This window comes from Dermochelys coriacea, chromosome 21, assembly GCF_009764565.3.
Source record: "Dermochelys coriacea isolate rDerCor1 chromosome 21, rDerCor1.pri.v4, whole genome shotgun sequence".
NCBI classification, from domain to species: domain Eukaryota; kingdom Metazoa; phylum Chordata; order Testudines; family Dermochelyidae; genus Dermochelys; species Dermochelys coriacea.
This window is the reverse complement of record NC_050088.1, coordinates 16,461,275-16,489,218: the sequence shown is the minus strand read 5'-3', so window position 1 is coordinate 16,489,218 and position 27,944 is coordinate 16,461,275. Positions and strand designations below refer to the sequence as shown.

Here is a 27,944-nt window from a genome sequence, read left to right as displayed (position 1 = left end):
CAGAGGTGGAGCAGTCCTGGAAGTAAAGGGGGACTCCATCGGTGGCATGTGCATCTCCAAGGAACGGGAGGTGATCAGTACCGGGAAGGTGTTGGGGCCGAGTAGGGGAGATTCAAGCGTTTCTGAAAGCACCAAGTCCCTAGGAAAAGGAAACTCCTGCAGTGCTGGGATGGGCAAAATACTGATGAAGTGAGATTGCAGAGGTGGCTGTGCCACAAGGTGCTGATGGTACCTGAAGTCTCATGTGCTTTGATGTATGGCCAGTAGGTGTAGGGCTGAGGCTGGTCTTTTATGGAGCTGAAGTACTAGGTACCGAGGCCCTAGGGGACTCTGCCAGTTGTGGTGCAGAAGAGCTGGTCTTCTCTGTACTACTCGGTTCACCTGACGGTATCAATCTTCCAGAGCCAGAGCTCTTAAAGTCCTTAGGCTTGCTGGCAGTGATGGTACTTGAGGACCCGTGGGTGCTGAGGTGGTCGACCTGGCCGGGGACCATCTCTTTGCGGCAAATTATCTACCATGGGGACTTGAAACTGCTTCTTAGAGATTTTTTGAGAGGATTCCACCTATTTCCTCTTCGAAGCTCTCGGGTTGTGTTTTCCCAAGGAAGTTGACGTGGTTGGTCTGGTCGGGGACCATTGTACAAGGGGAGTCCCTGGGCCGGAGGCAGAGGACGGTTAGAGCAAACGCTTCATCGTAAGGAGACACAGTTTTAGTTCCTGGTTCTTTCTGCCCTTTAATTTGAGGCAGAAATTACACTTCTGAGGAACATGTGACTCCCCGCGACACCATATACAACGGGAATGTCCGTGACTGGCAGGGATAGCCTCCTGGCCTGATAGGCAATGTTTAAATCTGGGGGAACCGGGCATACCCCTCCCGGGTTTCACTTCCCCTGAGGGGAAAAAGTAAGGGAAAAAAATTGATGGATGGGCAACAGTTGCTATCCCAGTAAGAATTTTTTTGTGAATTTTTTTTTTTGTGAACTAAAGGAAGACAGGAAAGGGATTACGGCTACTAACTAAGGGAAACTCTAGGAACTATCATGAGCAAGAGCAGGATACAGTTATGGTAATCTCAGCTCGGATGCCTCAGTCCAAGGTGGCTGAGAAGGAACTGAGGAGGTTTGCCCACACAGCGCTATACAGCCCGGTGTGGGGTGTGAGGCAAGGAGGGCGCATGTGCAGACCGAACGGACACTGCTGCCTAAAATCTCCGATCCGAGGCACGTGGGGTGCAAAGGCACCTAGAGTTAAAAGAACCTAGAGGGGGCACCCACAGGACACTACTTGAAGCAGCAGCACGTTCTTGGCCTTACACCGAGGAGGTGCCTCTCAGTAGAGCAGGGTAGGAGGCCAGTTTCCAGACTCTGGGCCTAGCACAGGAGCTGCAGGCCCGATCCTCTCTGCCCTGCCCCTCAGTGGGCACTGACCCCACCGCAAACCACTGCCCAGCCTCAGGTCTCCTCCCATTGCAGCAGGTGCAGGTCACCCCACTTTGCTCAGGTGCCCAGGAGCGCCCCAGTGTGGAACAGGGCTGGATCAGACCCTGAAAGGCCAGTCCCCATCCCCAGACTGGGGAAGCAGCACCTACCTATAATGCGGTCACCCAGGCTCACAGGCTGGGAGGACACTATGGTTTTGTAGCCCATCACATCAGAGGGGACGATGATGGACTGGCATACATAGGAGGTGACCGATTTCGAGAACTCCGCCTCCCCATCGGGGACCCGCATGTCGGTGACGTTGTCCATACAGGTGGCCATCTTCCTTCCCTGGGGTTAAGGAGCAAAGCAGTCAGGCCCCGTCCGGTGCCAGCACTCTGCTTTCTGGGGGAGGGGGACGAGCTACACGTGGTGCAGGGATTTGAGGTGAACGTCTCCGTATGGCTCTCACAACGCTTCTTGGCCCAGACCTGTGAGACCCCATTACTGTCCTGGCCTTCTCCACAGCTGCAACAGCCCGTGTTGGCACTTGGGGCTATGGAGATTTCTAGGTAAAACTCACCTGCTAAGACCCTGCATGACCATCAAACTCATAAGAAAGTAAGAATGGCCCTACTGGGTCAGACCAAAGGCCCATCTAGGCCAGTATCCGGTCTTCTGACAGAAGCCAGTGCCAGGTGCCCCAGAGGAAATGAACGGAACAAGTAATCATCAAGTGATCCATCCCGTGTCGCTCATTCCCAGCTTCCGGCAAACAGAGGCTACGGACACCATTTCTGGCCATCCTGGTTAATAGCCATTCATGGACCTATCCTCCATGAACTTAGCTAGTTCTTTATTGAACCCTGTTATGGTCTTGGCCTTCACAATATCCTCTGGCAAGGAGTTCCACAGGTTGACTGTGCATTGTGTGAAGAAATACTGCCTTTTATTTGTTTAAAACTTGCTGCCTATTAATTTAATTTGGTGACCCCTAGTTCTTGTGTTATGAGAAGTAGTAAACAACACTTCCTTTATCTACTTTCTCTATACCAGTCATGATTTTATAGACCTCCATCATATCTCCCCTCAGCTGTCTCTTTTCCAAGCTGAAAAGTCCTAGTCTTATTAATTTCTCCTCATATGGAAGCCGTTCCACACCCGTAATAATTTTGATTGCCCTTTTCTGAACCTTTTCCAATTCCAATATATCTTTTTTGAGATGGGGCGACCACATCTGCACACAGTATTCAAGATGTGGACATACCATGGATTTATATAGAGGCGACATGATATTTTCTGTCCTATTATCTATCCCTTCCTTAATTATTCCCAGCATTCTGTTCGCTTTTTTGACTGCCACTGCACATGAGTGGATGTTTGCAGAGAACTATCCACAATGACCCCAAGATCTCTCTCTTGAGTGCTAACAGCTAATTTAGACCCCATCATTTTATATGTATCGTTGGGCTTATGCTTTCTGATGTGCATTACTTTGCATTTATCAACATTAAATTTAATCTGCCATTTTGTTGCCCAGTCACCCAGTTTTGAGGGATCCTTTTGCAGCTCTTCGCAGTCTGCCTGGGTCTTAACTATCTTTAGTAATTTTATATCATCTGCACATTTTGCCACAGCACTATTTACCCCTTTTTCCAGATCATTTATGAATACGTTGAATAGGACTGGTCCCAGAACAGACCCCTGGGGGACACAGCTATTTACCTCTCTCTATTCTGAAAACTGACCATTTATACCTACCCCATGTTTCCTATCTTTTAACCAGTTAACAATCCATGAGAGCACCTTCCCTCTTACCCCGTGACAGATTACTTTGCTTAAGAGCCTTTGGTGAGGGACCTTGTCAAAGGGTTTCTGAAAATCTAAGTACACTATATCCACTGGATCCCTCTTGTCCACATACTTGTTGACCCCCTCAAAGAATTCTAGATTGGTGAGGCATGATTTCCCTTTACTAAAACCATGTTGACTCTTCCTCAACAAATTATATTAATCTATATGTCTGACAATATTGTTCTTTATTATAGTTTCAATCAGTTTGCCCGGTACTGAAGTCAGGCTTACAGGCCTGTAATTGCTGGGATCACCTCTGGTGCCCTTTTTAAAAATTGGCGTCACATTAGCTACCCTCCAGCCATCTGGTACAGAAGCTGATTTAAATGATAGGTTACAGACTACAGTTAGTATTCTGCAATTTCACATTTGAGTTCCTTCAGAACTCTTGGGTGAATCCCATCTGGTCCTGGTGACTAAATGCGGTTTAATTTATCAGTTTGTTCCAAAGCCTCCTCTAATGATACCTCAATCTGGGACAGTTCCTCAGATCTGTCACCTAAAAAGAATAGCTCAGGTTTGAGAATCACCCTCACATCCTCAGCTGTGATGACCGATGCAAAGAATTCATTTAGTTTCTCCGCAATGACCTTATTGTCCTTAAGTGCTCCTTTACTCAATTGTCCAATGGCTCCATGGGTTGTTTAGCAGGCTTCTTGCTTCTGATGTACTTAAAACAAATTTGCTATTACTTTTTGATTCTTTGGCTAACTGTTCCTCAAATTCTTTTTTGGCCTTCCTAATTGTATTTTTACACATCATTGGCCAGTGTTTATGCTCCTTTCTATTTTCCTCACTAGGATTTAACTTCCACTTTTTAAAGGATGCCTTTTTGCCTCTCACTGCTTCTTTTACTTTGTTGTTTAGCCTTTTGCCTCTCACTGCTTTGTTGTTGCCTCTCACTGCTTTGTAAACTTTGTTGTTTAGCCACAGTGGCTCTTTTTTTGGTTCTCTTACTATGCTTTTTAATTTGGGGTATACATTTAAATTGAGCCTCTATTATAGTATCCTTAAATAGTTTCCATGCACCTTGCAGAGATTTCACTTTTGGCACTACACCCTTTAATTTCTCCTTAACTAACTTCCTCATTTTGTGTAGTCCTCCTTTCTGAAATTACATGCTACAGTGTTGGGCCGCTGTGGTGTTTTTCCTGCCACAGGAATATTACATTTAATTACATTATGGTCACTATTACCAAGCGGTCCAAGCTATATTCACCTCTTGGACCAGATCCTGTGCTCCACTTAGAACTAAATCAAGAATTGCTTCTCCTCTGGTGGGTTCTAGGACTAGCTGCTCCAAGAAGCACTCATTTAAGGTGTCAAGAAACTTTCTCTCTCCATCCCATCCTGAGGTGACATGTATCCAGTCAATATGGGGATAATTGAAATCCCTCATTATCACTGAGTTTTTTATTTTAATAGCCTCTCTAATCTCCCTGAGCATTTCACAGTCACTATCACTGGTCAGGTGATCGGTAATATATCCCTACCGCTATATTCTTATTATTAGAGCATGGAATTTCTATCCATAGAGATTCTATGGTACAGTTTGATTCATTTACTATTTTTACTTCATTTGATTCTATGGTTTCTTTCACATATAGTGCCACTCCCCCATCAGCACGACCTTCTTCTGTCCTTCCGTTATATTTTGTACCCTGGTATTACTGTGTCCCATTGATTATCCTCATTCCACCAAGTTTCTGTGATTCCTATTATATCAATAGCCTCATGTAATACAAGGCACTCTAGTTCACCCATTTTATTATTTAGACTTCTAGTATTGGTATATAAGCACTTTAAAAACTTGTCTCCTTTTAGCTGTCTGCCATTACATGATGTAACTGAATGGGACTCTTCTTTATTTGACTGTTTCTGATCAGACCCTGCCTGTATTTTATCATTTTTCATCCTCTCGTCCTCACTAGGACATAGAGAATCTCCATTAATAGATCTTCCCCAAAGGGATGTCTCAGTCCGAACCACATGTTCCTCTGCACCTGTCAGCTTCCCCAGCCCTTAGTTTAAAAACTGTTCTAAGAACTTTTTAATGTTAAGTGCCAGCAATCTGGTTCCAGTTTGGTTTAGGTGGAACCCATCCTTCCTGTACAGGCTCTCCCTTTCCCAAAAGTTTCCCCAGTTCCTAATAAATCTAAACCCCTCCTCCCTACACCATTGTTTCATCCATGCATTGAGACCCTGCAGTTCTGCCCGTCTCCCTGGCCCTGCATGTGGAACTGGGAGCATCTCACAGAATGTGGCCATGGAGATCCTGGACTTCAATCTCTTACATAGCTGCCTAAATTTGGCCTCCAGGACCTCTCTCCTATCTTTCCTTATGTCATTGGTACCTACATGTACCATGACCTACATGTACCACCTCCCCAGCACTACGCATAAGTCTATCTAGATGTCTTGAGAGATCCTCAACCTTCGCATCACACAGGCAAGTCACCATGCGGTTCTCCCGGTCATCACAAACCCAGCTCTCTATGTTTCTAATGATCAAATCGCCCATTACTAACACCTGCCTTTTCCTAATGACTGGAGTTCCCTCCCCCGGAGAGGTAACCTCAGTGCAAGAGGATACCCCATCATCATCTGGAAGGAAGGTCCCAACTATGGGATTGTTTCCCTCTGCTCCAGCTGGATGTTCTCCTTCCCTGAGACTTTCATCCTCCTCAACAGCACAGAGGCTGTCAGACCAGGGGTGGGACCATTCTACTAAGTCCCGGAAAGTCTCATCTATGTACCTCTCTGTTTCCCTTAGCTCCTCCAGCTCAGACACTCTGGTCTCCAAAGCCCATACATGGTCTCTGAGGGCCAGGAGCAACTTGCGCTGAATGCATACACATGCCACCTGCCCATAGGGCAGGTAATCATACATAGAATCATAGAATATTAGGGCTGGAAAAGACTTCAGGAGGTCATCTAGTCCAACTCCCTGCTCAAAGCAGGACCAACCCCAACTAAATCATCCCAGCCAGGGCTTTGTCAAGTTGGGCCTTAAAATCCTCTAAGGAAGGAGATTCCACCACCTCCCTAGGTAACGCATTCCAGTGCTTCACTACCCTCCTAGTGAAATAGTTCTTCCTAATATTCAACCTAGACCTCCCCCACTGCAATTTGAGACCATTACTCCTCATTCTGTCATCTGCTACCACTGAGAACAGCCGAGCTCCATCCTCTTTGGAGCCCGCCTTCAGGTAGTTGAAGGCTGCTATCAAATCTCCCCTCTCTTCTCTTCTGCAGACTGAACAATCCCAGTTCCCTCAGCCTCTCCTCATAAGTCACGTGCTCCAGCCCCCTAATCCTTTTTTGTTACATGCTGCATTGGGTGCAATAAACTGGGTAACCGCCACTCTGTTGCTGGACTTCTGCCTGCATTCTCTTTTTACTCCTGCAGCTGGTTCCTTTGTTGTTATTTTCTTTATATCAAGGGGTGTTTTTGGCTTTTAAGTTTAAAGAATGTTGAGTTCTAGCCCCTGCTCACACTGGTTGCTTAGAAGTGGGCTTTTTAAAGCCTTGGTCTCCCTGAGTAGCCCTGCCCCCTGGTTAAGGGTTGATGGGTGCTAAAAAGCTTAGGGATCACAGCCTCCTTAAGAAGCTCTCTGCTCTCAGCCTTGCCTAGCAGGCTGCTAGGCTCAGCACACGCATGGTCAGCATATGGTCCCCCAAACAAACAAAGCACAGGATATATTTCAGTCAAGCAGCAAGCACACCACACAGACTCATCCCGCTTGTGCTCAGCTGCACTGAACCAACCCAATTCTAAATGAAGGATCTGTGTGTCCATGGCGCCACCTAGCACCCCTGGGAGAGAGCCCACCCGTCCTGTCTCTGGGTGCCCAGCATGGTGCCTTGCTTTGTACAGGCTGAATTTCACCCCAAGACATTTACATCTCCAAACAACTCATTACAGGGCTACAAGATTTTGGACATCAGGAAACAAAATAAAGAACTGCTTCATTCTCAATCAATCATCCTGTGTTTCTGTACACAGCTTACTACCCCTACACACCAGAAGTGGCTGCATCTCAGTGGTGCAAAATGTCTGTCTTTTTCAAAGTGCTTTGGGATCCTTCAATTCATATGAAAAGATGGGTGGGGTGGGGCTGTGACTGGATCTATTAACGAGGATTCTCAATATCCTAGTAAAAAGGAGATGATAGAAGTTGATAAAAGTACAAGTAGGAACCGAAGAGAAAGTCAAATGCAAAAGAGTCCCATTCAATTATATCACATGGGCGTAGTCAGCTAAACAGTGTCACATTTTATAAGTGCTTGTATACAAATACTAGAAATCTGAATACTAAGATGTGTGAACATGAGTCTGATATTAAATGAGGAGGCTGATAATACAGGTGTCCCAGAAACCTGGTGAACTGATGATAATCAATGGGACACAGTAATACCAGGGTACAAAATATACGGGAATGACCGAGAGGGTTGTGCTGGTGGGGGAGTGGCACCATATGGGAAAGCAAGCAGAGAGTCCAATAGAGTAAAAATCTGAAACGAATCAAATTGTGCTAAAGGACCTCTAAATAGAAATGTCATGCTTGATCAATAGAAGTATAGGAATATACTACTGGCCACCTGACCAGGAAGGTGATAGTGACTGTGAAATGCTCAGGGAGATTAGAGAGGCTATAAAAATAAAAAACTCAATAATAATGGGGGATTTCAACTATCCCCGTATTGCCTGGGTACATGTCACCTCAGGACGGGATGCAGGGATAAAGTTTCTAGACACGATAAATGACTGCTTCTAGTCCCGGAACCCACAAGGGGAGAGCCAATTCTTGATTTAAGCCTTGGTTCCACTACACAGGTCTGTTGACAAAATAGTGGCGGTGTACACACTGCAATGCTGCTCCTGCCAACGTAATACCCCTGCCATGCCGACAGCATAAAACCACCTCGACCAGCTGCATAGAGCTTTTTGCAATATAGTTAGAGTGACGCAGCGTCAGTGTAGACACTGCACTTGGTTTTGTCTCCCTAATGGGTTCTCCAGGAGGTGTCCCACAATGCCCATTATGACCACTCTGGTGAGCAGTTTGAACTCTGCTGCCCTGAGGATAAAGAGATATGCGCCCCTCCCCCATTTAAAGGCCCAGGAACGTTTGAAATTCCTCTTCCTGTTTGTTCAGGGCATAGTTCACACAGGATCTTCCCAGCTGACCACGCTGGCTCTCTGCGGCAGACATGCTCTGGTGTGGAGCACACTGGAGCTGGTGGATCTGCTGAGCCTGGGAAGAGAGGAAGCTCTGCAGTCGCAGCTTTGCTCCAGCCATAGGAACTTTGATGCCTATGGGTCGATTGCTCGTGGCCTGCAGGAGAAGGAGCACGAATGGGACATGCACCATTGTGCTGAAATCAAGGAGCTGAAGCAGGCGTACCAGAAGGCAAGGGAGGCCAACCATTGCTCTGGTGCGGCGCCCAAGACATGCCGCTTCTACAAGGAGTGCATGCCCTCCTCGGCAGTGACCTACCGCCAAGAGCCCCCTGGGGACACTGGGAGGGAATGGAGGCAGCACCCAGTGGACTCATCCCTGACGAGGAAGGGGTGGATGAGTAGGTGGAGCTGGAGAAAGATGTGGAGCATACAGCAGGGTTGTCCGATGATGTGGTGAATCGAGTGAAGACCTCTTTTCCACTCCAGAGGGGTCTGGCGCTGGCACTAGCACTCTGGCTCTGGCGCTGAGGATGCAGGAGAGGGGAGCTCCGGTAAGTGCACGGTGAGAGAAGAGTGCGCTCTCATGTACTTTGTTATATGGGAGAGGAGGGATAAGGGACAGAAATTAACAACAGAGCCTATCCATCTACGCAGTGGGGCCATGGTGGAAAAGTTTGTTAACATACAGGGGATGTCCCGGGAATCTTCCATAGAGATCTCTAGGAAACTTTCCTGTAGATATTCTGCAATCCTCTGCTGAAGGTTCCTTGGGAGACCTGCCTTGGTTCCCCAACTGTAGGAAACTTTGCAGTGCCACCTGGCAATATTTCTATAGGGGCCAGAGCAGTGCACAGGTGAGCAGCCTACGGAGCCACTCTGAAGCCGCATGCATGCAGGAGATGCTCCCTTGCATCCTGGTTTACCCTTAGGAGTGGGATATTGGGTTTGATTACCCTAGCCTGTGGAAAAGGGTGCCAATATTCAAGGCTCTCTAGCCGCTCACAGTAATCCCCTTTGCAAATAACCCTTTGTTCCTTCCTGCCCTTTCCCCCTTGCCCTGTGAACTCACCATAATTGGGACTCGCAGCAACCGGTGTGCTAGCCAAGGGACACTGAGAAAGAGGTGTGTGTAACTTTTGTGATTCAAGCTCTGAGTGCACTCACAATACAGTCTCTGTTCATTGTTTCTTTGCCTTCTGCAGATATGCCCTTGAAGATCCACTCCTCCAGACCGGTGGAGTGCCTCCATCAGATAAGTCATGCAGCACTTCGCAAAACAAGAGCATGGAGGGAGACAATCAATGAAAGACTGAGGCTAGATAGCCAGGACACAAGTTCAAGAGCAGATGATAAAGCTCCCGGAGGTCCAGAAAAAGATGATGAAAGTCCCTCATTACCCTGCAATCTCAGCCCATGCCCAACTCCCTCTCCAGCCACTCCAGAACTCTGGTCCATGCCTTCCGCAAATTCCCCTACCACATTCTTTGTGTGTTCCTGGTCCTCCACAGTGTCCCATGCACTCCATGCCTAGGGACTGGTTTCCCAATGAAAGCTGGAGTTAGGAGAGCTCTAACTGTGAGATTGCTCCTCATTGTCATATCCTGTTTGACCAAAATGTTGTGGTTTATCTGGTTATTAAACTTAAGTCTTTGAAATAAAATGAGTCATTATTTGTAACATACATACATCGCTGGGTGCTAACATTAAAACACAGAGGCTATCAGTAGGAATATTTGCTCCTTGCAATTAACGCTCAAGAAACAAGCTCTACAGGGGTAATTCATAGCAGCAGGTAAACAATGCCTGGCCAAATGCATCACATACAGACACATCATTGGGAATCATTGTCAAAATGCTCCTTCAAAGCCTCCCTGATTCGAATAATCTCTCGCCGCTGCCCTTATATCTGGCTGCTCAAAATCAGCAGCCAGCCAATTAGCCTCAGCAGCCCACCCCTGGGGAAAATTTTCCCCTTTGTTTTGCAAATATTATGTGGAAAACAGCAGGCCACAATAACCATCAGAATATTTTCCTCCCTGAGGTCTAACCGGCCAAAAAGACAGCACCAGCGACCTTTTACTCAGCCAAAGGCCCATTCAACGGTCATTCGGCACCTGCTGCGCCTGTTGTTGAAGCACTTCTTGCTGGTGTCTAGGTTCCCGGTGTAAGGCTTCATGAGCCACGGGAGCAAGGGGTAGGTGGAGTTTCCAAGGATCACTATGGGTATTTCCACACCCCCGACTGGAATCTTCTGGTCTGAAAAGAAAATCCCACATGCAGCTTTCTATACATTTCAGTGTTCCAAAAGATGCCTGAGGATAACATGCATCTTCCCGGACCACCCTGCACTGATGTCAGTGAAACAACCCCAGTATTCCACCAGAACCTGCAAGACCATGGAGAAGTAGCTCTTTTGGTTGATGTACTCCATCACAAGACCGCCGGGGCCAAAACTGGGACATGTGTTCAATCTATCATCCCACCGCGGTTAGGGAATCCCATTACCTCAAAACCATCAATTATTTCCCGCACGTTACCCAAAGTCACAGTCCTTCTTAGCAGGAAGCGATCAATGGCCCTGCACACTTGCATCACCGCAACCACGACAGTGGACTTTCCAACTCCAAACTGATTCACAACTGACAGGTAACAGTCTGGAGTTGGCAGCTTCCACACAGCAATCACCACTCTCTTTTCCACAGTGAGGGCAGCTCTCATTCTGGTGTCCTTGTGCTGCAGTGCTGGGGTGAGCTCTGCACACAGTTATGGGAAGGTAGCTTTGCACATCTGAAAATTCTGCAGCTCGTCATCCCATATGTGCATCACGATGTGCTCCCACCACACAGTGCTTGTTTCCCAAGCCCAATACCAGTGGTCCACCTTGGCAAGCTGTTCTGTAAATGCAAGCAGCACTCTTGAATTATTTGTTTCCATGGCAGACAGCAGGGCAGGCATCACCAATTCACTCTGTTTCGCAGCTCATGAAGTACTGCAGGACCAGCCGCGTTGTGTTCATAATCCTCATCACCAGACTGGTCAGCAGCTCAGGATCCATGCTGTCAGGCAGAGATAGTGGGCGTACAGTTTACAAGGGCTGCTGAAAAACAGCACAAAGTAGGAAGCCCATGGAATGATGGGATGGAAAGAACTGCATTATGGGACAGCGAGCATGTCCTCACGATGCACTGTGATACATTCCCAGAGCTCCCAGCAGCAGAGGGTGACAAAGGGTGCAGAATTGCACAGTGGGATAGCTACTCATGTTGCAATGCTCTCCCTCCCTGCAAGAGCAATGACTGTGGATGCGCTTATCTGACACAAGAAGTGTTGTGTGGATGTGATCAACCAATGTTATTAAAGCGACTTATGATCGTTGACATAATTTAAGTTGACTTAACTCTGTAGTGTAGACATAGCCTTAGTCCTAAGTGGAGCACAGTACCTGATCCAAGAGGTGAATAACAGCAGCCATAATATAATTAAATTTTTAACATCCTTGTGGTGGGGGTGGGAATACCAAACAAGCCCAGCACAGTAGCATTTCACATCAAAAAGGGGGACTGCACAAAAACGAGGAAGTTAGTTAAATGGAAATTAAAGGAATAGTCACAAAAGTGAAATGCCTGCAAGCTACATAGGAACTTTTTAAAAACATCATAATAGAGGCTCAAATTAAATATATACCCCAAATAAAAAAATCATAATAAGAGGATGAAAAAAATGCCACTCTGGCTAAACAACAAAGCAAAAAAAAAATTGCTTAGAGGCAAAGAGGCATCCGTCAAAAACTGGAAGTCAAATCCTACTGCGTCAAGTATAATTAGGCAGGTCAAAAAAGAATCTGAAGAGCATCCAGCAAAAGACACAAAAACCTCCCAAATTTTGTAAAGTACATCAGAAGCAGGAAGCCTGCCAAACAATCACTGGGGCCACTGGATGGTCGAGGTACTAAAGGAGCACTCAAGGAAGACAAGGCCATTGCGGAGAAGCTAAATGAATTCTTTGCATCAGATGTGAGAGAGATTCCTGCACCTAAGCCATTCTTTTTAGGTGACAAATCTGAGAAACTGTCCCAGAATGAGGTGTCAATAGAGGATGATTTGGAACAAATTGATAAATTAAACAGTAATAAGACACCAGGACCAATGGTATTCATCCAAGAGTTCTGAAATAACTCAAATATGAAATTGCAGAACTACTAACTGGGGTATATAATCTATCGCTTAAATCAGCTGAATCAGGTGACTAGAGTATAGCTAAATTTTTTTAAAAGGCTCCGGGGTGATCCTGGCAATTACAGGCCGGTAAGCCTAACTTCAGTACCAGGCAAATTGGTTGAAGCTACAGTAAAAAAAAAAAAAAAATTATCAGACACATAGATGAACACAATATATTGGGGAAGTGTCAACACAGCTTTTGTAAAGGGAAATCATGCCTCACCAACCTATTAGAATTCTTCGAGGAGGTCAACAAGCATGTGGACAAGGGTGATACAGTGGACAAGGTCCCTCACCAAAGGCTCTTAAGCAAAGTAAGCAGTCATGAGATGAGAGGGAAGGTTCTCTCATGGATCAGTAATTGGTTAAAAGATAAAAACAAAGGGTAGGAATAAATGGTCAGTTTTCAGAATGGAGAGAGGTGTCCCCTAGGGATTTGTACTGGGACCAATGCTGTTCAACATATCTATAAATAATCTGGAAAAAGGAGTAAACTGTGAAGTGGCAAAATCTGCAGATGATACAAAACTACTCAAGATAGTTAAGTCCAAAGCAGACTGCGAAGAGGTACAAAGGGCTATCTCAAAACTGGGTGACTGGGCAAGAAAATGGCAGATGCAATTCAGTGTTGATAAATGCAAAGTAATGCACATTAGAAAACATCATCCCAACTATACATATAAAATGATGGGTGTAAATTAGCTGTTACCACTCAAGAGAGAGATCTTGGAGTCACTGTGGATAGTTCCCTGAAAACATCCCCTCAATGTGCAGCGTCAGACAAAAAAGCGAACATAACGTTAGGAACCATCAGGAAAGGGATAGATAATAAGCCAGTAAATATCAAAATGCCACTACAGAAATCCATGGTACGCCCACACCTTGAATACTATGTCCAATTCTGGTCACCTCATCTCAAAAGAAGATCTGTTAGAATTGGAAAAGGTTCAGAGACAGGCAACAAAGACAATGACGGGGACGGACCGGCTGCCGCATGTGAAGCGATTAAAAGGACTGGGACTGTACAGCGTGGAGAAGAGACGACGCAGGGGGGAGAGGACCGAGGGCGAAGACCATGAGAACGGCCAGACGGGCTCCGACCAAAGGGTCATCCAGTGTCCTGTCTTGTGAGTACGATGCAGCGGGTGCTGGACTTCAGCAGGGCCACACTGCAGAGGGAAGGGTGTTGAGTGCAGTGCGTAGCGGGAGTCCACACGGCTGGACGGTGAGGAGGGAGGAGTGGAATGTGGCAGGCAGAGAGTGGAGCCAGGAGGTTGATAAGAGTGTGTTGGTGGGGAGGAGGGGAGCACATGGGAAAGAGCACGGGTGTGGAGCAGCTTGGTTTGAAGAGCTAGTATCATCTGAAGCGTGTCTGCTTGGAGCTCCATAACTGTTAAGAGCCACTCTGTGGCTTCTTTCTGGTGTGCCAGTGCCAGGTGCCCCAGAGGGAATGAACAGAACAGAGAATCATCAAGTGATCCATCCCGTCTGCCATTCCCAGCTTCTGGCAAACAGAGGCTAGGGACTCCATCCCTGCCCATCCTGGCTGATAGCCATTAATGGACCTATCCTCCGTGAATTTCTCTAGTTCTTTTTTGAACCCTGTTACAGTTTTGGCCTTCACAACATCTTCTGGCAAGGAGTTCCACAGGTTGACTGTGCATTGTGTGAAGAAATACTTTTGTTTGTTTTAAACCTGCTGCCTATTAATTTCATTTGGTGACCCCTAATTCTTGTGTTATGAGAAAGAGTAAATAACACATCCTTATTTACTTTCTCCACACCACTCATGACGTTATAGACCTTGATCATATCGCCCCTTAGTCGCCTCTTTTCCAAGCTGAAAAGTCCCAGTCTTATTAATTTCTCCTCACACAGAAGCTGTTGCAGACCATTAATCATTTTGTTGGCCTTTTCTGAACCTTTTCCAATCCCAATATATCTTTTTTGAGATGGGGCAACCACATCTGCACGCAGTATTCAAGATGTGGGTGTACCATGGATTTATATAGAGGCAATATGACATTTTCTGTCTTATTATCTATCCCTTTCTTAATGATTTTCAACATTCTGTTTGCTTTTTTGGCTGCTGCTGCACATTGAGTGGATGTTTGCAGAGAACTATCCACAGTGACTCCAAGATCTCTCTCTCGAGTGGTAACAGCTAATTTAGACCCCATCATTTTATATGTATAGTTGGGATTATGTTTTCCAATGTGCATTATTTTGCATTTCTCAACATTAAATTTCATCAGCCATTTTGTTGCCCAGTCACCCAGTTTTGAGAGATCCATTTGTAGCTCTTCGCAGTCTGCCTGGGACTTCACTATCTTAAGTAGTTTTGTATCCTCTGCAAATTTTGTCACCTCACTGTTTACCCCTTTTTCCAGATCATTTGTGAATATGTTGAATAGGACTGGGCCCAGTACAGACCGCGGGGGGACACCACTATTTACCTCCTTCCATTCTGAAAGCTGACCATTTGTTTCCTATCTTTTAACCAATTACCCATCCATGAGAGCACCTTCCCTCTTATCCCATGACAGCTGACTTTACTTAAGAGCCTTTGGTGAAAATCTAAGTACACTATATCCAGTGGATCCTCCTTGTCCACATACTTGTTGACCCCCTCAAAGAATTCTAGCAGATTGTAAAGGGAAATCATGCCTCACCAAATACCATGTTGACTCTTCCCCAACAAATTATGTTCATCTATGTGTCTGACAATTTTGTTCTTTACTTTAGTTTCAGTCAGTTTGCCTGTACTGAAGTCAGGCTTACCAGCCTGTAATTTCTGGGATCACCTCTGCAGCCCTTTTTAAAAGGTGGCATTACATTAGCTATCCTCCAGCCATCTGGTACAGAAACTGATTTAAATTATAGGTTGCAGACTACAGTTAGTACTTCTGCAATTTCACATTTGAGTTCCTTCAGAACTCTTGGGTGAATACCATCTGGTCCTGGTGACTTACTACTGTTTAGTTTATCAATTTGTTCCCAAACCTCCTCTAATTTGGGACAGTTCCTCAGATTTGTCATCTAAAAATAATGGCTCAGGTTAGGGAATCTCCCTCACATCCTTGACTGTGAAGACCAATGCAAAAAATTAATTTGGTTTCTCCACAATGGCCATATCGTCCTTGAGTGCTCCTTTAGCATCATCCAGTGGCCACACGGGTTGTTTAGCAGGCTTCCTGCTTCTGAGTTATTTAAACATCATTTTGCTATTACTGTACTTTTGCAGTCTTTGGCTAGCTGTTCTTCAAATTCTTTTTTGGCCTTCCTAATTATATTTTTACATTTCATTTGCCAGAGTTTAGGCTCCTTTCTATTTCCTCTCACTGCTTCTCTTACTTTGTAGTTTAGCCACGGTGGCACTGTTTTGGTTCCCTTACTATGTTTTTTAATTTGGGGTGTACATTTAAGTTGAGCCTCTATTATGGTGTCTTTAAAAAGTTTCCATGCAGCTTTCAGGGATTTCACTTTTGGCACTGTACCTTTTAATTTCTGTTTTACGAACTTTCTCATTTTTGTGTAGTTCCCCTTTCTGCAATTAAATGCCACAGTGTTGGGCTGCTGTGGTGTTTTCCCTGCCAGGGAATGTTAACGTTTAAGGGACGTTAAATTTAATTATATGATGGTCATTATTACCAAGCGGTCCAGCTATATTCACCTCTTGGACCAGATCCTGTGCTCCACTTAGGTCTATAAAATCATGACCATGATTGAAAATGATTGAGAATTGTATGATTGAAAGTGACCATTTATATCAGTGCTGCTTCCAATATTATACAATTGCAACAAATTTTATCCAAAGGGCTCATGTCAGGTGTCAATAGAACAGTTACAATTTATCCAGTATGATAATCCTGATTAAATCCATGTATAATCTTTGTATCTGAAGTTATGAATATTGACCATGAACTTGTATTTTAACAATGTGTTGTATTCCTGGGTGACACTCCCCAGGTAGTTTTACATTAGAATCATAGAATATTAGGGTTGGAAGGGACCTCAAGAGATCATCTAGCCCAACCCCCTGCTCAAAGCCTGTGTTGCTGGCCCATTAAGGACACTCCACTCTCACAATGGGCCATCCTGCCCAGATAGCTCTTCCTGGGGACTCCTCAGACAGCGAGGAGCCAATGGCCACGCCCTGTGATTCAGCAAACCACGTAGGGCATGTGATATGCTCATGTGCCCCTGGACTCCATCTTGGGCCAATAACTTTCCACCCACCATGGTTGTGGGCTTTGTTTGGAACAGCAAGTTTCTATGCACACGGCAGAGGATATAAAAGACCCCTGAGACATCTCCATTTTGCCCCCTTCCTGCTCCAATTCTCTGGACTGTGGATTTACAACACGAAGGAATATTTTGAACTGAGGGACCTTCCAATCTCTTGGAAGTTACCAGAGAGACTTTACAAGCCGTCCGTCAGTTCCATCACTGCTACAAACCTGATAAAAGGGCTTTGCAATCATTTGTATGTATATAATCTATTAACTATTTATAACTCTCCTTTTTTTTTCTTAATAAACCTTTAGTTAGTGTACTAAGGGTTAGCTGACAGTGTGATATTTAGGTAAGATCTGAGATACATATTGATCTGAGGGTAAGTGTCTGATCCTTTGAGATTAGTAGAACCTCACAGATGATGAATTGGCTTTTCAGTAACCTCTCACTATATTTGACCTAAAAAGAAAAGGAGTACTTTTGGCACCTTAGAGACTAACAAATTTATTAGAGCATAAGCTTTCGTGAGCTACAGCAAATGCATCCGATGAAGTGAGCTGTAGCTCATGAAAGCTTATGCTCTAATAAATTTGTTAGTCTCTTAGGTGCCACAAGTACTCCTTTTCTTTTTGCGAATACAGACTAACACAGCTGCTACTCTGAAACCTATATTTGACCTGTTTGTCTGGATGGGAGCCAAGGGCTGGAATGCTAAGGGGATGGTGTTTGGCTTCTGGTTAACCAGTGTGCTGCCACAGAAGCTCTTTTGTTACTGTCCTGGTGCATCTAAGAAATAGACACCAGTTTGGGGGACTGTCTGCTCTGCTTCTTGCAGTCTTCCCTGAGTGTGGCATTCTCAGTGTGGCCCATCACAGACACCTAGTCACAGTGTGGAGAAAGTGAATAAGGAAGTGTTCTTTACCTCTTCTCAGAACACACGAACTAGGGGTCACCCAATGACATTAATAGGCAGCGGGTTTAAAACAAACAAAAGGAAGCATTTCTTTACACAATGCACAGTCACCCCATGAAACTCTTTGCCAGAGGATGTTGTGAAGGCCAAGACTATAACAAGGTTCAAAAAAGAACTAGATAAATTAATGGAGGATCGGTCCATCAATGGCATTTAGTCAGGATGTGCAGGGATGCAGCACCATGCTCTGGGTGTCCCTAAACCTCTGACTGTCAGAAGCAGGGAGTGAACGACAGGGGATGGATCATTCAATGATTGCCTCTTCAGCTCACTTCTTCTGGGGCCACTGGCACTGGCCACTGTCGGAAGACAGGATACTGGGCTTGAGGGACCATTAGTCTGACCCAGTAGAGCCTTTCTTATGTTCTTATCTAAATGCATGACGCCTAGATGCTTGTGGTCATTAAATAGCCTGTGGCACTTTCCATAGGAATCTGGGCATTACCAGCTGGGGCGACTGCCAATGTACCAGACCTTTGGAGCATCGTCAATTCTGCAGAATAACACTAGATGCGTCAACGCAAGCGGTAAGTGCGTGCAGATCTCAACACCATTCCCATTCTCGCTGGTGGTGCCAATACATCAAGCAGACAAAAGCAGACAGGTTTAGCACCAGCGTTGGCTGAAATCCCAGCCTCAGCTGCCCCAGGCTGCGGGGGTCAGCAGAGGATACAGGAACTCCCTTGTGCACTCACCTGGTTCCCACACAGGTTGATGATGAAGTGATGGAAATATTTCAGCCCCTTGGAGGTGAAGCTTGGCCCGCCTGCGAAGGATGTGCTATTGGCCAGCGCTGAGACGTCGTACTCCAGGGTCCTGCCGTCCTTGTCAAGCGAGAAGCGGCAGTCGTTGTAGCACAACGAATGGATCTGGGGGGAGGAACCTCCCAGTCAGCCAGTACAAGCCCTTCCAAGAGTGTGCTGAACAGCTACTGCTGGCTCAGGGGCACTCTAAAAAAATGTCCTCTGGATGGGCTGTGTTTTAAGGCAGCAGCATCCCTGACACACGGAAGGACGTGGGCATTTCTACAGGGACCTCTCAAGTAATTAATCCATCTGTTTAGGGGACTTACATGGCAGCTCAGAATCTGTACCGTAGTCACCCTCGGGGCAGGGCCGTTATCCCATTTCACAGGCAGAGGAACAGGGACCCAGGTCATCCAGGGAGCCTGTGCAGAGCAGGGCACTGACCTCAAGTGTCTCCCAGCCCGGGCTAGTGCACTCAGCACTGGGCCACCCTTGCTGTGGGTGCGCTGTCCGTGTCGTCCCACGTGCCATGCGGGTTTGGTGGCAATGAAACAGCTTTATCTAGGGATGTGCACACTTGCCTTGTGTCATTCTGAGCCCAAAATTTCACCCCAACGCCCATGATATAGGATCTAAGTTCAAGGCAGGAAAAACTGGGGGGAGCACAGGGGAGAGAAAAAAAATTCTAAGGAAATAAGTCTAGGGAGGCCCATTCCGTTGGGAATTCCATCAGTTCCCCATTAGGGTAAGTCTTGAAGTCAAGAGTTGCTGCATTTGTCAGTGTAACTCCCGGCAGAATCTGGCCAGGTACAGGACAATTGGACCATGGTCAGCAGGAATGATATGGGCAGGCCAGGCCTTGGAGACCCTGCATGGTGACCCAGGCAGAAGACTGCCTTAGCACTTCTGGTACCATAGAACATACATGTCCAGCAGCCTCAGAAAAAAATCCCCTTTGCATTCACTACAGGCCCAGCCCTCCCGCCCGTTACTGATGGGCAGGCTGCCAACTGTGCGGCAGCCTGGATTCTGCACAGGAGAGCGGAACTCAAACTCGGGATCACACTTTACAAACCTGTCAGCCCAGCAGGAAAGAGACTTGCACTAGTTCAGGGACCAGCTGAGGTCTGTGATGCGTGCACTGCCAGGAGGTGCAGTCACTGTGAGTTTGAACAGAGAGAGGGGAGCTCTCCCTTACCAGGGACCGGGCCCGGATCCTGCAGTCAGATCCAGGCGGGCCGGTCCTTCTGCCCGCATGACATCACTGGACGTACGAGGCTGCTCACACACACCAATCTGTAGGATCAGCCTGCTCAGGGCGGGGCTGACTCAGCATGGGTGTTTGTGCAGCACCTGGTGCACCAGCCCCACATCACCATGGGTAAGAGGGAGGAGGAGGGGACAACACCTTGTTGCTCTTTGTGCCAGGGCCGCAGGGGATGCAGGCCTGACTGCCATAGGGTTGGTGGGTTTTCAGGTAAGTGCTGGGTATGCACGGGTGGCAGGCGCCGGAGCCTCGGTCTATGTAGTTCCCAGGCGGGCAGGAGGTGCAGGAACCCGAGGACTCCAGGGCACAGAGCCGGCAGTAAGAGGCCACCCCATCCATCACGTTGGTCACGTTGATCGAGTAGAGCTTGGCGACGTCATTCGTGTACTTTCTTCCCTGAAACAGAGGGGTCCCCGTGAACCACGACACCAGCAGCGCTGCCCCAGGGTGCGCCAGGAACGCAGGGATTGTCCTGGGACTGCATGGTAGGAATGTGAAGGGACATTTCCTGGCTCCCTACCTTGGGGCCTGGCCCCCAGCCCGCAGTGTCTGAGCCCCTCGCAAGCACTCACGTGGTGACCCTGGGAGGGAGGGTGGAGCTACTGTCCCCAATGCGCAGACGGGAGCTCAGGCAGATATGCTAATGGACTTGCCCAAGGTCTCACAGGGACAGAGGGAGGAACTGAAGCTGGGTCTCTCGAGCCCCAGGCCTGCGTCCTGCTCACGGCTGCCCAGCCTCTGCTGAAGGGACACTGCTAACCAGAATTGATTGCAAGGAAATCCCTGTTTCTGGCATGTACAGATGGTCTCCATGACAGGAGAGGAGTGTGACGTTATTGACATAATCTGGGACTGTATAGCTCATCGTTGCAACCAAGGTCCTGTAGTGTCACCAAATCTTATATAAAGGGGATCAAATGAGGTGTCTAAGACAAGGTCATGGTTTGCTGATTATGATTATGGTGTCTATATGTGGGTATCATTTTTGTAGTTGAAGTTATGAATATTGGCTCTATACTGTCTGTATTTCAAACTTGTGCTATGCTTCTGGGTGACACCCCAGACAAGTGGGTGTCAGCTCTGCCTAGCCTGCCTGATGGCCCATGAAGGACCATCAGCTACACAACTGACCCACTGAGAGAAGGCAGACATGCCTTGGGACTCAGCAAGGTGTGCAGGGACCTGCCTATGGACAGAACTCTGAAGTTTTTCCAGATCATGTGATGGACAGTTTGTCCTTGGAACAAAGAAAGACAGACCAAATGGCAAGAGACTATAAAAAGCTGCTGCAGCTCCTCCATCTGATTTTCAATCCTGCTTCATACCTCTGGAGGGACTTTGCTACACTGAAGCTCTGAAACAAAGGACTAAAAGACCCATCCCAGCTGTGAATGTTCTCCAGAGACTTGATTTGAACCTGCAGTTTATTCTGTCACTGCTGCAAGCTTGAACCAAGAACTGTACTATTACTGTATGTAACTGATTCCATTTAACTGATTCCCGCTCTCATCTATATCTTTTTCCTGTTATGAATAAACCTTTAGATTTTAGATTCTAAAGGATTGGTAACTGCATGATTTGTGGGTAAAATCTGATTTGTATATTGACCTGGGTCTGGGGCTTGGTCCTTTGGGATCGAGAGAACCTTTTTTCTTTTATTGGGGTATTGGTTTTCATAACCATTTGTCCCCATATCAAGTGGCCCTGGTGGTGATACTGGGAAACTGGAGTGTCTAAGGGAATTGCTTGTGTGACTTGTGATTAACCAGTGGGGTAAAACTGAAGTCTTCTCTGTTTGGCTCGTTTGATTTGCCTTGGTGTACACAGAAACCCAGCTTTGGGCTGTAACTGCCCTGCTTGAAGCAATTTGTCCTGAATTGGCACTCTCAGTTGGGTCCTGCCAGAACCTGCATCGTTACAAGGAGCAAGGAGCTTTGGGACCAGGCTACCGCCCTCTTACCGCCTCGTGATATGCCGTCCGCTGGAAGGCCCAGGTGAAGCTCATTGTGGCGTTCTTTTCGATGATGTATGTGTAGGACTGTTTCCCTTTGGAGCCATTCCAGGTCTCCACTGGCGTGTTGGGCCGTGAGTTCATGCCCTGCCAGGGGGTAGGAAGACAAAAGGGGCTGCAGCGGTCACCGTAACAGCTGGTCACTTCTACCCAGAAGGGTTTTATTACCCAGACCCCCGAGTCCCCTCCTGCTGCCCAGCCGGGCTGCAGCTTTCAAAGCACCTCAGAGACAGGTGCTGTCAGGTTCCAGCTCCAAAAGCGACTTGGGCGCTCAGCTCTTGCAGCTGGAATTCAGAGCGTGAGTCACTCAGGCGCTGTGACCCAGGGGCCGTTTAGGTGTCACATTCAGACGCCCACTGGGCACTGACCCAGCCAAGACTTGTGAATTGATTTGGTGATTCTATAATTGCACAGACTGCAGCCCACAAGACGTTCCTGAGTCACTGCTTGCGCTATAAAAAGCTTCCAGCTGTCCAATCAGGGCAGAAATGATGCCATGCACCTCAGGAGACTAGAGACCAGGAGGGATGCACACCACGCGGCCAGCATGAACCATCTCTCACTTTTATCCGTTCGAGACGAAGAGCCCCCTGACCACAGCTGAAGCCCCCGTCCTTTCCTCTCGCGGCAGGGATCACACTGGGCATGTAGCTGGTTAGAGGCCTCGTCCCTGATACTCAGACCCTGCTCATCTCACCCAACCTCTCTGCCATGACGTGACGGCCACTCCCAGGACCAGATAGGGAGGGGACACAGCGCTCTGCGGTTACACACGGCAATGCAGATGGATGGTACTGGCTGGCAGACCAGTGGGTAGCAGGGGACATGGCCGTGAGGGCAGGACACTGAGGCACAGGAGTGGTGGATTGCAGCAGCTGGGAGGGAGGCCTCAGCATGCCAGGGTGGCCAGAAGAGGAGTGTGCTGGGTGGAGGGGTGTGCGCAGTGGGGCAAGGTGTGTGCACTAGAAAATGCCCCTCTCCAGGGGTCCTTCTTCCAGCTCCTTTGGAGACAGGACCTTTCAGGGTTAAGGGAATTCAGAGGTGCAGGGAAGTGCTTGAGTGACAGTCCTGGAGACAGAGGGCCCCTAACCCAGAGTGGGCACAGCATGGGCAGCGGCTGGACAAGCTTCTCCCACAACATCCACTGTGGGTCAAAGGGGAGCTCAGTCTCCAGCTCAGCCCTGGGCCTCTCTGCTGAGACAGCAGTGCAGGACTGAGATGCACTGGTGGTTCCTGTGACCTGGATCTAGGCCCACCAATGTGTCTCCAGGAAGCCGCTGGGCAGCCTGCAGCCTGAGCCAGCCTTTGGCCCGACTCATAGACCTGAAAGCTGCATTTCTGCCCCAAGAGAGCCCACAGCACTTCCTAGGGGTGTGATGGGGCAGGGGAGGCCCCTCACCCAGGCAGCAGAGAGAGTGTGATGATTTGCGGGAATGGAACCAGTGCAGGAAGCAGCCGAGCCGACCTACCACCATGAAGTACAGCTCGCAGTTCACGCTGCAGATGGTCTCAAAGACAAAGGTGATTCTTGCCACTTCTTTGCTCTCAACATCTTCCATCACAGACTGCGGGGGCCTGCGAACACAGAGTGGATCTCAGGCTGCGTCCTGCAGTGCAAGGCACCGGAGAGGGCTGAGAGTGCCTGGATGCGTGTGCAGGGAGCGCAGGGTGACTGGCGCTGGGAGGCAGGTTCTGCTCAGGGACCCCGCTCCGTGGGTTTACTCCAGATTTACCCCAGTGATGGAGTCTGGGCCTCAGCATGTGTGTCTGAGACCAAGCCAGAGACCTTGGCCCGTAGGAGCAGCCAGAGCAGAGATTGCTGCACGGAGAGGGGGTAAAATGGGCCTACCCCTCCCAGCACCCTCTTGGGCCAGATACTGTGCAGGGAAGACTCCAGGACCCAGGGGTGCTCACCCCTCCCCTGACCACGTGGCCTTGGGGAAAAACTGCAGGTGGGGAGCCAGCCAGAGGGGGGCTGGAGTCACGGCCAAGGCAGGATCCTTCCTACAGCTCTGACTGGGCTTTCCCTGCCCTGTGCTGATGGGCGCAAACAGCCAATCTCCTCCCTTATTCTCTCCCCCTCAGCTTCTCTCCACTCCTGCTCTGTCCCCGCTTCCCTTCCACGTCTCTCTCCCTGTCATTTATCCCCTTCCAACTAAACCCACCTCCCACAAAGTCCTGGCATCAACCCAGCTGCCCAGCTGGCGTGTTCTCCCCTCCCTCCCCCAGGTCTGTCTGGTCAGACTGTGAGATCTTAGGGGCTGTCTGTACAGCGCCTGGCACAACAAGGCCTAGTCCTGGCCAGCCCAGAGGCACTGCTGGAATGAGCATGACTAATAACACCAGCTTCCTGCGCTGGGAACGAGGGCAGCCCTTTCAACCAAGCCCATCTGTGCACTGAGGTGTAGCACCTGCCTGCGGGGCAGTGACCCACTGAAATCTGTCCTGTGGAGTACTGACCCCTGTGGCTTTCTGGGGCCTGGAATCCTGGGCGCAGCGAGGCCAGAGGCAGGCCGCCCCCGCTCTCACCTGAACCCAGGAACGACCATTGTCAGGATCATGAAGTCGTTGTCGGAGGCACCTGCTGCTGTATATATGTAGTCGCCAGCCACCTCCCACCCTGGAAGAGCAGAGGCCAAAGTCTACTACAGCCTCTCAGGACTTCCAGAGCACGACCATCACCAGGACAGTGCCCCAGGGACAGGGCATTTAAGGGGCAGATCAAGGTGGACAGTGTCACACCCCATCTGGTGCCTTGTGCGGTCACTTCCCCCTGGGCAGAGGGGTGGAGTGCTCCCCCGGTGGGGAGGGCAATGGGAGAATTCTCATCTGCCCCCCCCAGGGCATCTGTTTGTCCCCTGACAGGTTTTAGCCAGTGGCTTTGGTGGGAGCCACATCGGGTACTGGTAGAGTGTGGGCGAGTTGCCCTCCACTGCCTGGCTGCTGCTTCAGGTTTGTTTGCCGGCACACAGCAATGCCACCCTCTGGTGTGGGGGCACCAAGGAGCCTGTACTAACACGGCTAATCCCGCACGGGAGGGGGAACCGTGCGAGGGATGGTACCAGGATAACTATTACAGGGACAAACACCCCCCTTCTGGACATAACCCAATAGGCATGGGCGGCGGGTGGAGCCCCCCTTTGGGGAGGCTAGCCATGGCTCCGCCCCTTCAGCCTTCCCCACTCCCTGTGGCCGAAGTCTCGAGACCCCCTCCCCCACCTGGCCAGAGCCCCGAGACCCCCTCTCTCCCCAAGCGACTGGAGCCCTGAGACACACCCCCTCGGCCGGAGGAGCTCCGGGCCAGCTGAAGCCCCAAGTCCCCGCCCCAGCTGCCTGGAGGAATCCAGGGCCAGCTGCAGCCACGCTGCGTCTCCCCTCCCCAGACCCCAAGCTGCCTGGAGAAAAGCGTCTCTCAGACTCTCCTCTGGAAGAAGCTTTTGCTCTGCCCCAGGCATGTTCCGGGAAGCTAAGGAGACAGTATTTGCTATTCAGCTTCCTGGATTCATCAGTAATCTTTCTCCAGAGAGATTACTGATGAACCCAGGAAGCTGAATAGCACATACCATCTCCTTCGCCGCCCCAGAACCTGCATGGGGCACAATAAAATAAAACAAAACCCCCACAGGCAGGGGTCTGGCAGCAGCAGCAGATCCTCCCCTGGCCTATTACACCCACCGTCCATGCCACCGGGACTAAAACCTGGGTGCAGAGCTGCCCACTTGAGGGCCAGCTAACCAAGCCTCGCAACTGCAGTGTCTCCTGCGCCGGGGGAAGCCTGGCCAGGCCCCTGTGGAAAGCACGCTGGTAAACGACCCTGCACAGGTACCTGCTATCCCTTTATATTCAAAGTTGATTCCGCTAAGGACGGTCGTCTCCATGTTAGCCGGCAGGGTGTTCCACCACTTGTATTCGAAGCCCAGCACCGGCTCGGTCCCAGCAGCACAGCTGATGCAGCCTGGAGCAGAGGGAAACCATGTTACTCCAGCTCAGTGCTTTGGCCATGGATTCCATGCAGCAGGAGCAGGGAAGTGCCATCTCCAGCAGTCTCACTCCCAGTCCGTGGAGGGTGACTCCCTAGCTGTGTGTGCAATCCATGGGGCACATGGAATGAGCAGAGGAGGATGGGTCAGAGGCTGAGTCTAGGGCAGAGGTGGGCAAACTACAGCCTGCGGGACTGTGCTGTCTGGCCCCTGAGCTCCCCACAGGGGAGGCTTGCCCTGGGCAGCGCTCTGGGCAGCGGGGTTGTGCGCTCATGCAGGACAGCACAGCAGCGTGTCTGGCTCCAATCAGCTGGTGCGGCAGCCAGACATGCTGCTCTGAGTGGTCTGGTAAGGGGGCCGGTCCCGGGGGGCAGCCAGGGGAGAGGGAGCAGGGGGCGTTTGGATGGGGCGGAGGTTCGGGGGGGGAGGGTTGGAGGGGAACGGGGGATGGTTGGAAAGGGCAGAAGTTCGGGGGGGGAAGGGATGATTAGATGGGGGTGGAGTCCTGGGGGGCGGTTAGGGGCAGGGGTCCCGGGTGGGGATGGTCAGGGGACAAGAAGCGGGTGGGGGGGAGGTTGGCTGGGTTGAGGGTTCTGAGGGGGGCACTCAGGGGGCGGGAAGTGGGAAGGGGCAGATAGGGGATGGGGGCCAGGCTGTTTGGGGAGGCACAGCCTTCCCTACCTGGCCCTCCATACAGTTTCGCACCCAATGTGGCCCTCGGGCCAAAAAGTTTGCCCACCCCTGGTCTAGAGTCCAAGGAACAGGATCCAGTGACTGGAAGCTGAAGCTAAATTAGTTCAAGCTAGAGATAAGGGGCAGATTTTAAGTGAGGGCAATTACTCAATGGAATGATGAAGGGACGGGGTGGATTCCCCAGGACAGGACGAGGCGTCTCTTTCTCAAATCCATCCTCTAGCTCAACCACAAGCTATAAGTGGGATGTGGGCGTTCCTGGTTCTCTGCCCTGTGCGAGGCAGGAGAGCCAAATACTCCTTCTTGCGTGACAACATACCGAGGGGATGGCAAGGGGTAAGCCAATGGTTCTGCCGCTTTTAGTGCAGGGATCCCTTCTCCATACCGGACACCCGGCCCAGGGCCCTGGCAGGGAGCTAGCCAGGCCCATCCTCCCATTTAGCAACATGGTGACTTGCCCCAGGTCGAGAACCCAAACCTGCCCTGACTCCATGGCCTATGGAGCATGGCTAACGGGGAACAAACCCAGGCTATGCCTTGCTGGGAGAGCCGATCTCCAGCCCCGCTGGACTCAGCCGACATAACAGACAGGGTGGCATTACCGGAGCCGTTGGAGTACGAGCCGGACGGGCAGGGCTCACAGGCGCTGGAGTTGGTTTTGAAGAATCCAGGGTTGCAGGGCGGGCACTTGGTTTTCACCCCTGAGGGGGGCAGTTGCACGGCTGTAGGCAGATCCTCGCTGCAGGTTTTTGGTTCTGCCCACTTAAACATTAACTGAGTCTGGAGGAGCACAGAGAGCAGGTGAGAGTGGGCATGGCCCAGCCTGGGCCTGGCAGGGACACTAGGCAGCTGGTGGAAGCTTGGTGGGGAGACAGAAAATGAAACACCTCCACAAGGAGGCGCTGTTGTACATGGGACCCACCCCCAGCAGTGTGCTGTAACAGCCTCACTGCTACTCTGCGCCCTGCCCAGCACGCTCCTTGGGGAGGCAAACAAAAGGGAGAGTGGAGATTTCTTCTTAACCAGAAACCACCCTGATCCTGAAGGGAAACCCCCCCACCCCGGGCTGGCAGGCGGCAGAGTCAGCTGCTGACAGGAAGCAACAGCTGTTATGCCAAGGCTCTGCAGTTCTATGCCCCTTTCACTGGAGGATCTCCAAGCTTCATGCAAAGTTGTTAACCGACCCTCACCACGGGCCTGGGAAACGCATTGCACCCAGCTGATGGTTTTCCCACGGCCACATGGCAAGGCAGAGCAGAGTTGGGACCAGAAGGCAGCAGCGCAGACTTCCAGAGCCCTGGTCCCACCCCCAGGACTGTGCATTGGGATGTAATGGGGCAGGGCTTTAAACAGAGCCAGGGA

General features: G+C 49.4%; 1 protein-coding gene across 3 annotated transcripts in view; it reads right to left on the bottom strand.

Annotated features, from left to right (window-relative positions):
* ELAPOR1 (endosome-lysosome associated apoptosis and autophagy regulator 1) overlaps nucleotides 1-27,944 on the bottom strand; it is a 114,802-nt gene that overhangs the window by 26,469 nt on the left and 60,389 nt on the right. For 2 of the 3 annotated variants that reach the window (XM_038380212.2, XM_038380214.2), the window contains exons 9-16: nucleotides 27,185-27,362; nucleotides 25,736-25,864; nucleotides 24,439-24,529; nucleotides 23,379-23,484; nucleotides 21,859-21,996; nucleotides 20,040-20,294; nucleotides 18,581-18,754; nucleotides 1,591-1,771 (exon numbers count right to left, since the gene is read on the bottom strand). In XM_038380212.2, coding sequence (XP_038236140.2) covers nucleotides 1,591-1,771; nucleotides 18,581-18,754; nucleotides 20,040-20,294; nucleotides 21,859-21,996; nucleotides 23,379-23,484; nucleotides 24,439-24,529; nucleotides 25,736-25,864; nucleotides 27,185-27,362 — 1,252 coding nt within the window. Of the gene's footprint in view, nucleotides 1-662; nucleotides 893-1,590; nucleotides 1,772-18,580; nucleotides 18,755-20,039; nucleotides 20,295-21,858; nucleotides 21,997-23,378; nucleotides 23,485-24,438; nucleotides 24,530-25,735; nucleotides 25,865-27,184; nucleotides 27,363-27,944 lie in introns of those variants that run through there. The other variant, XM_043500423.1, reaches the window with a different exon arrangement.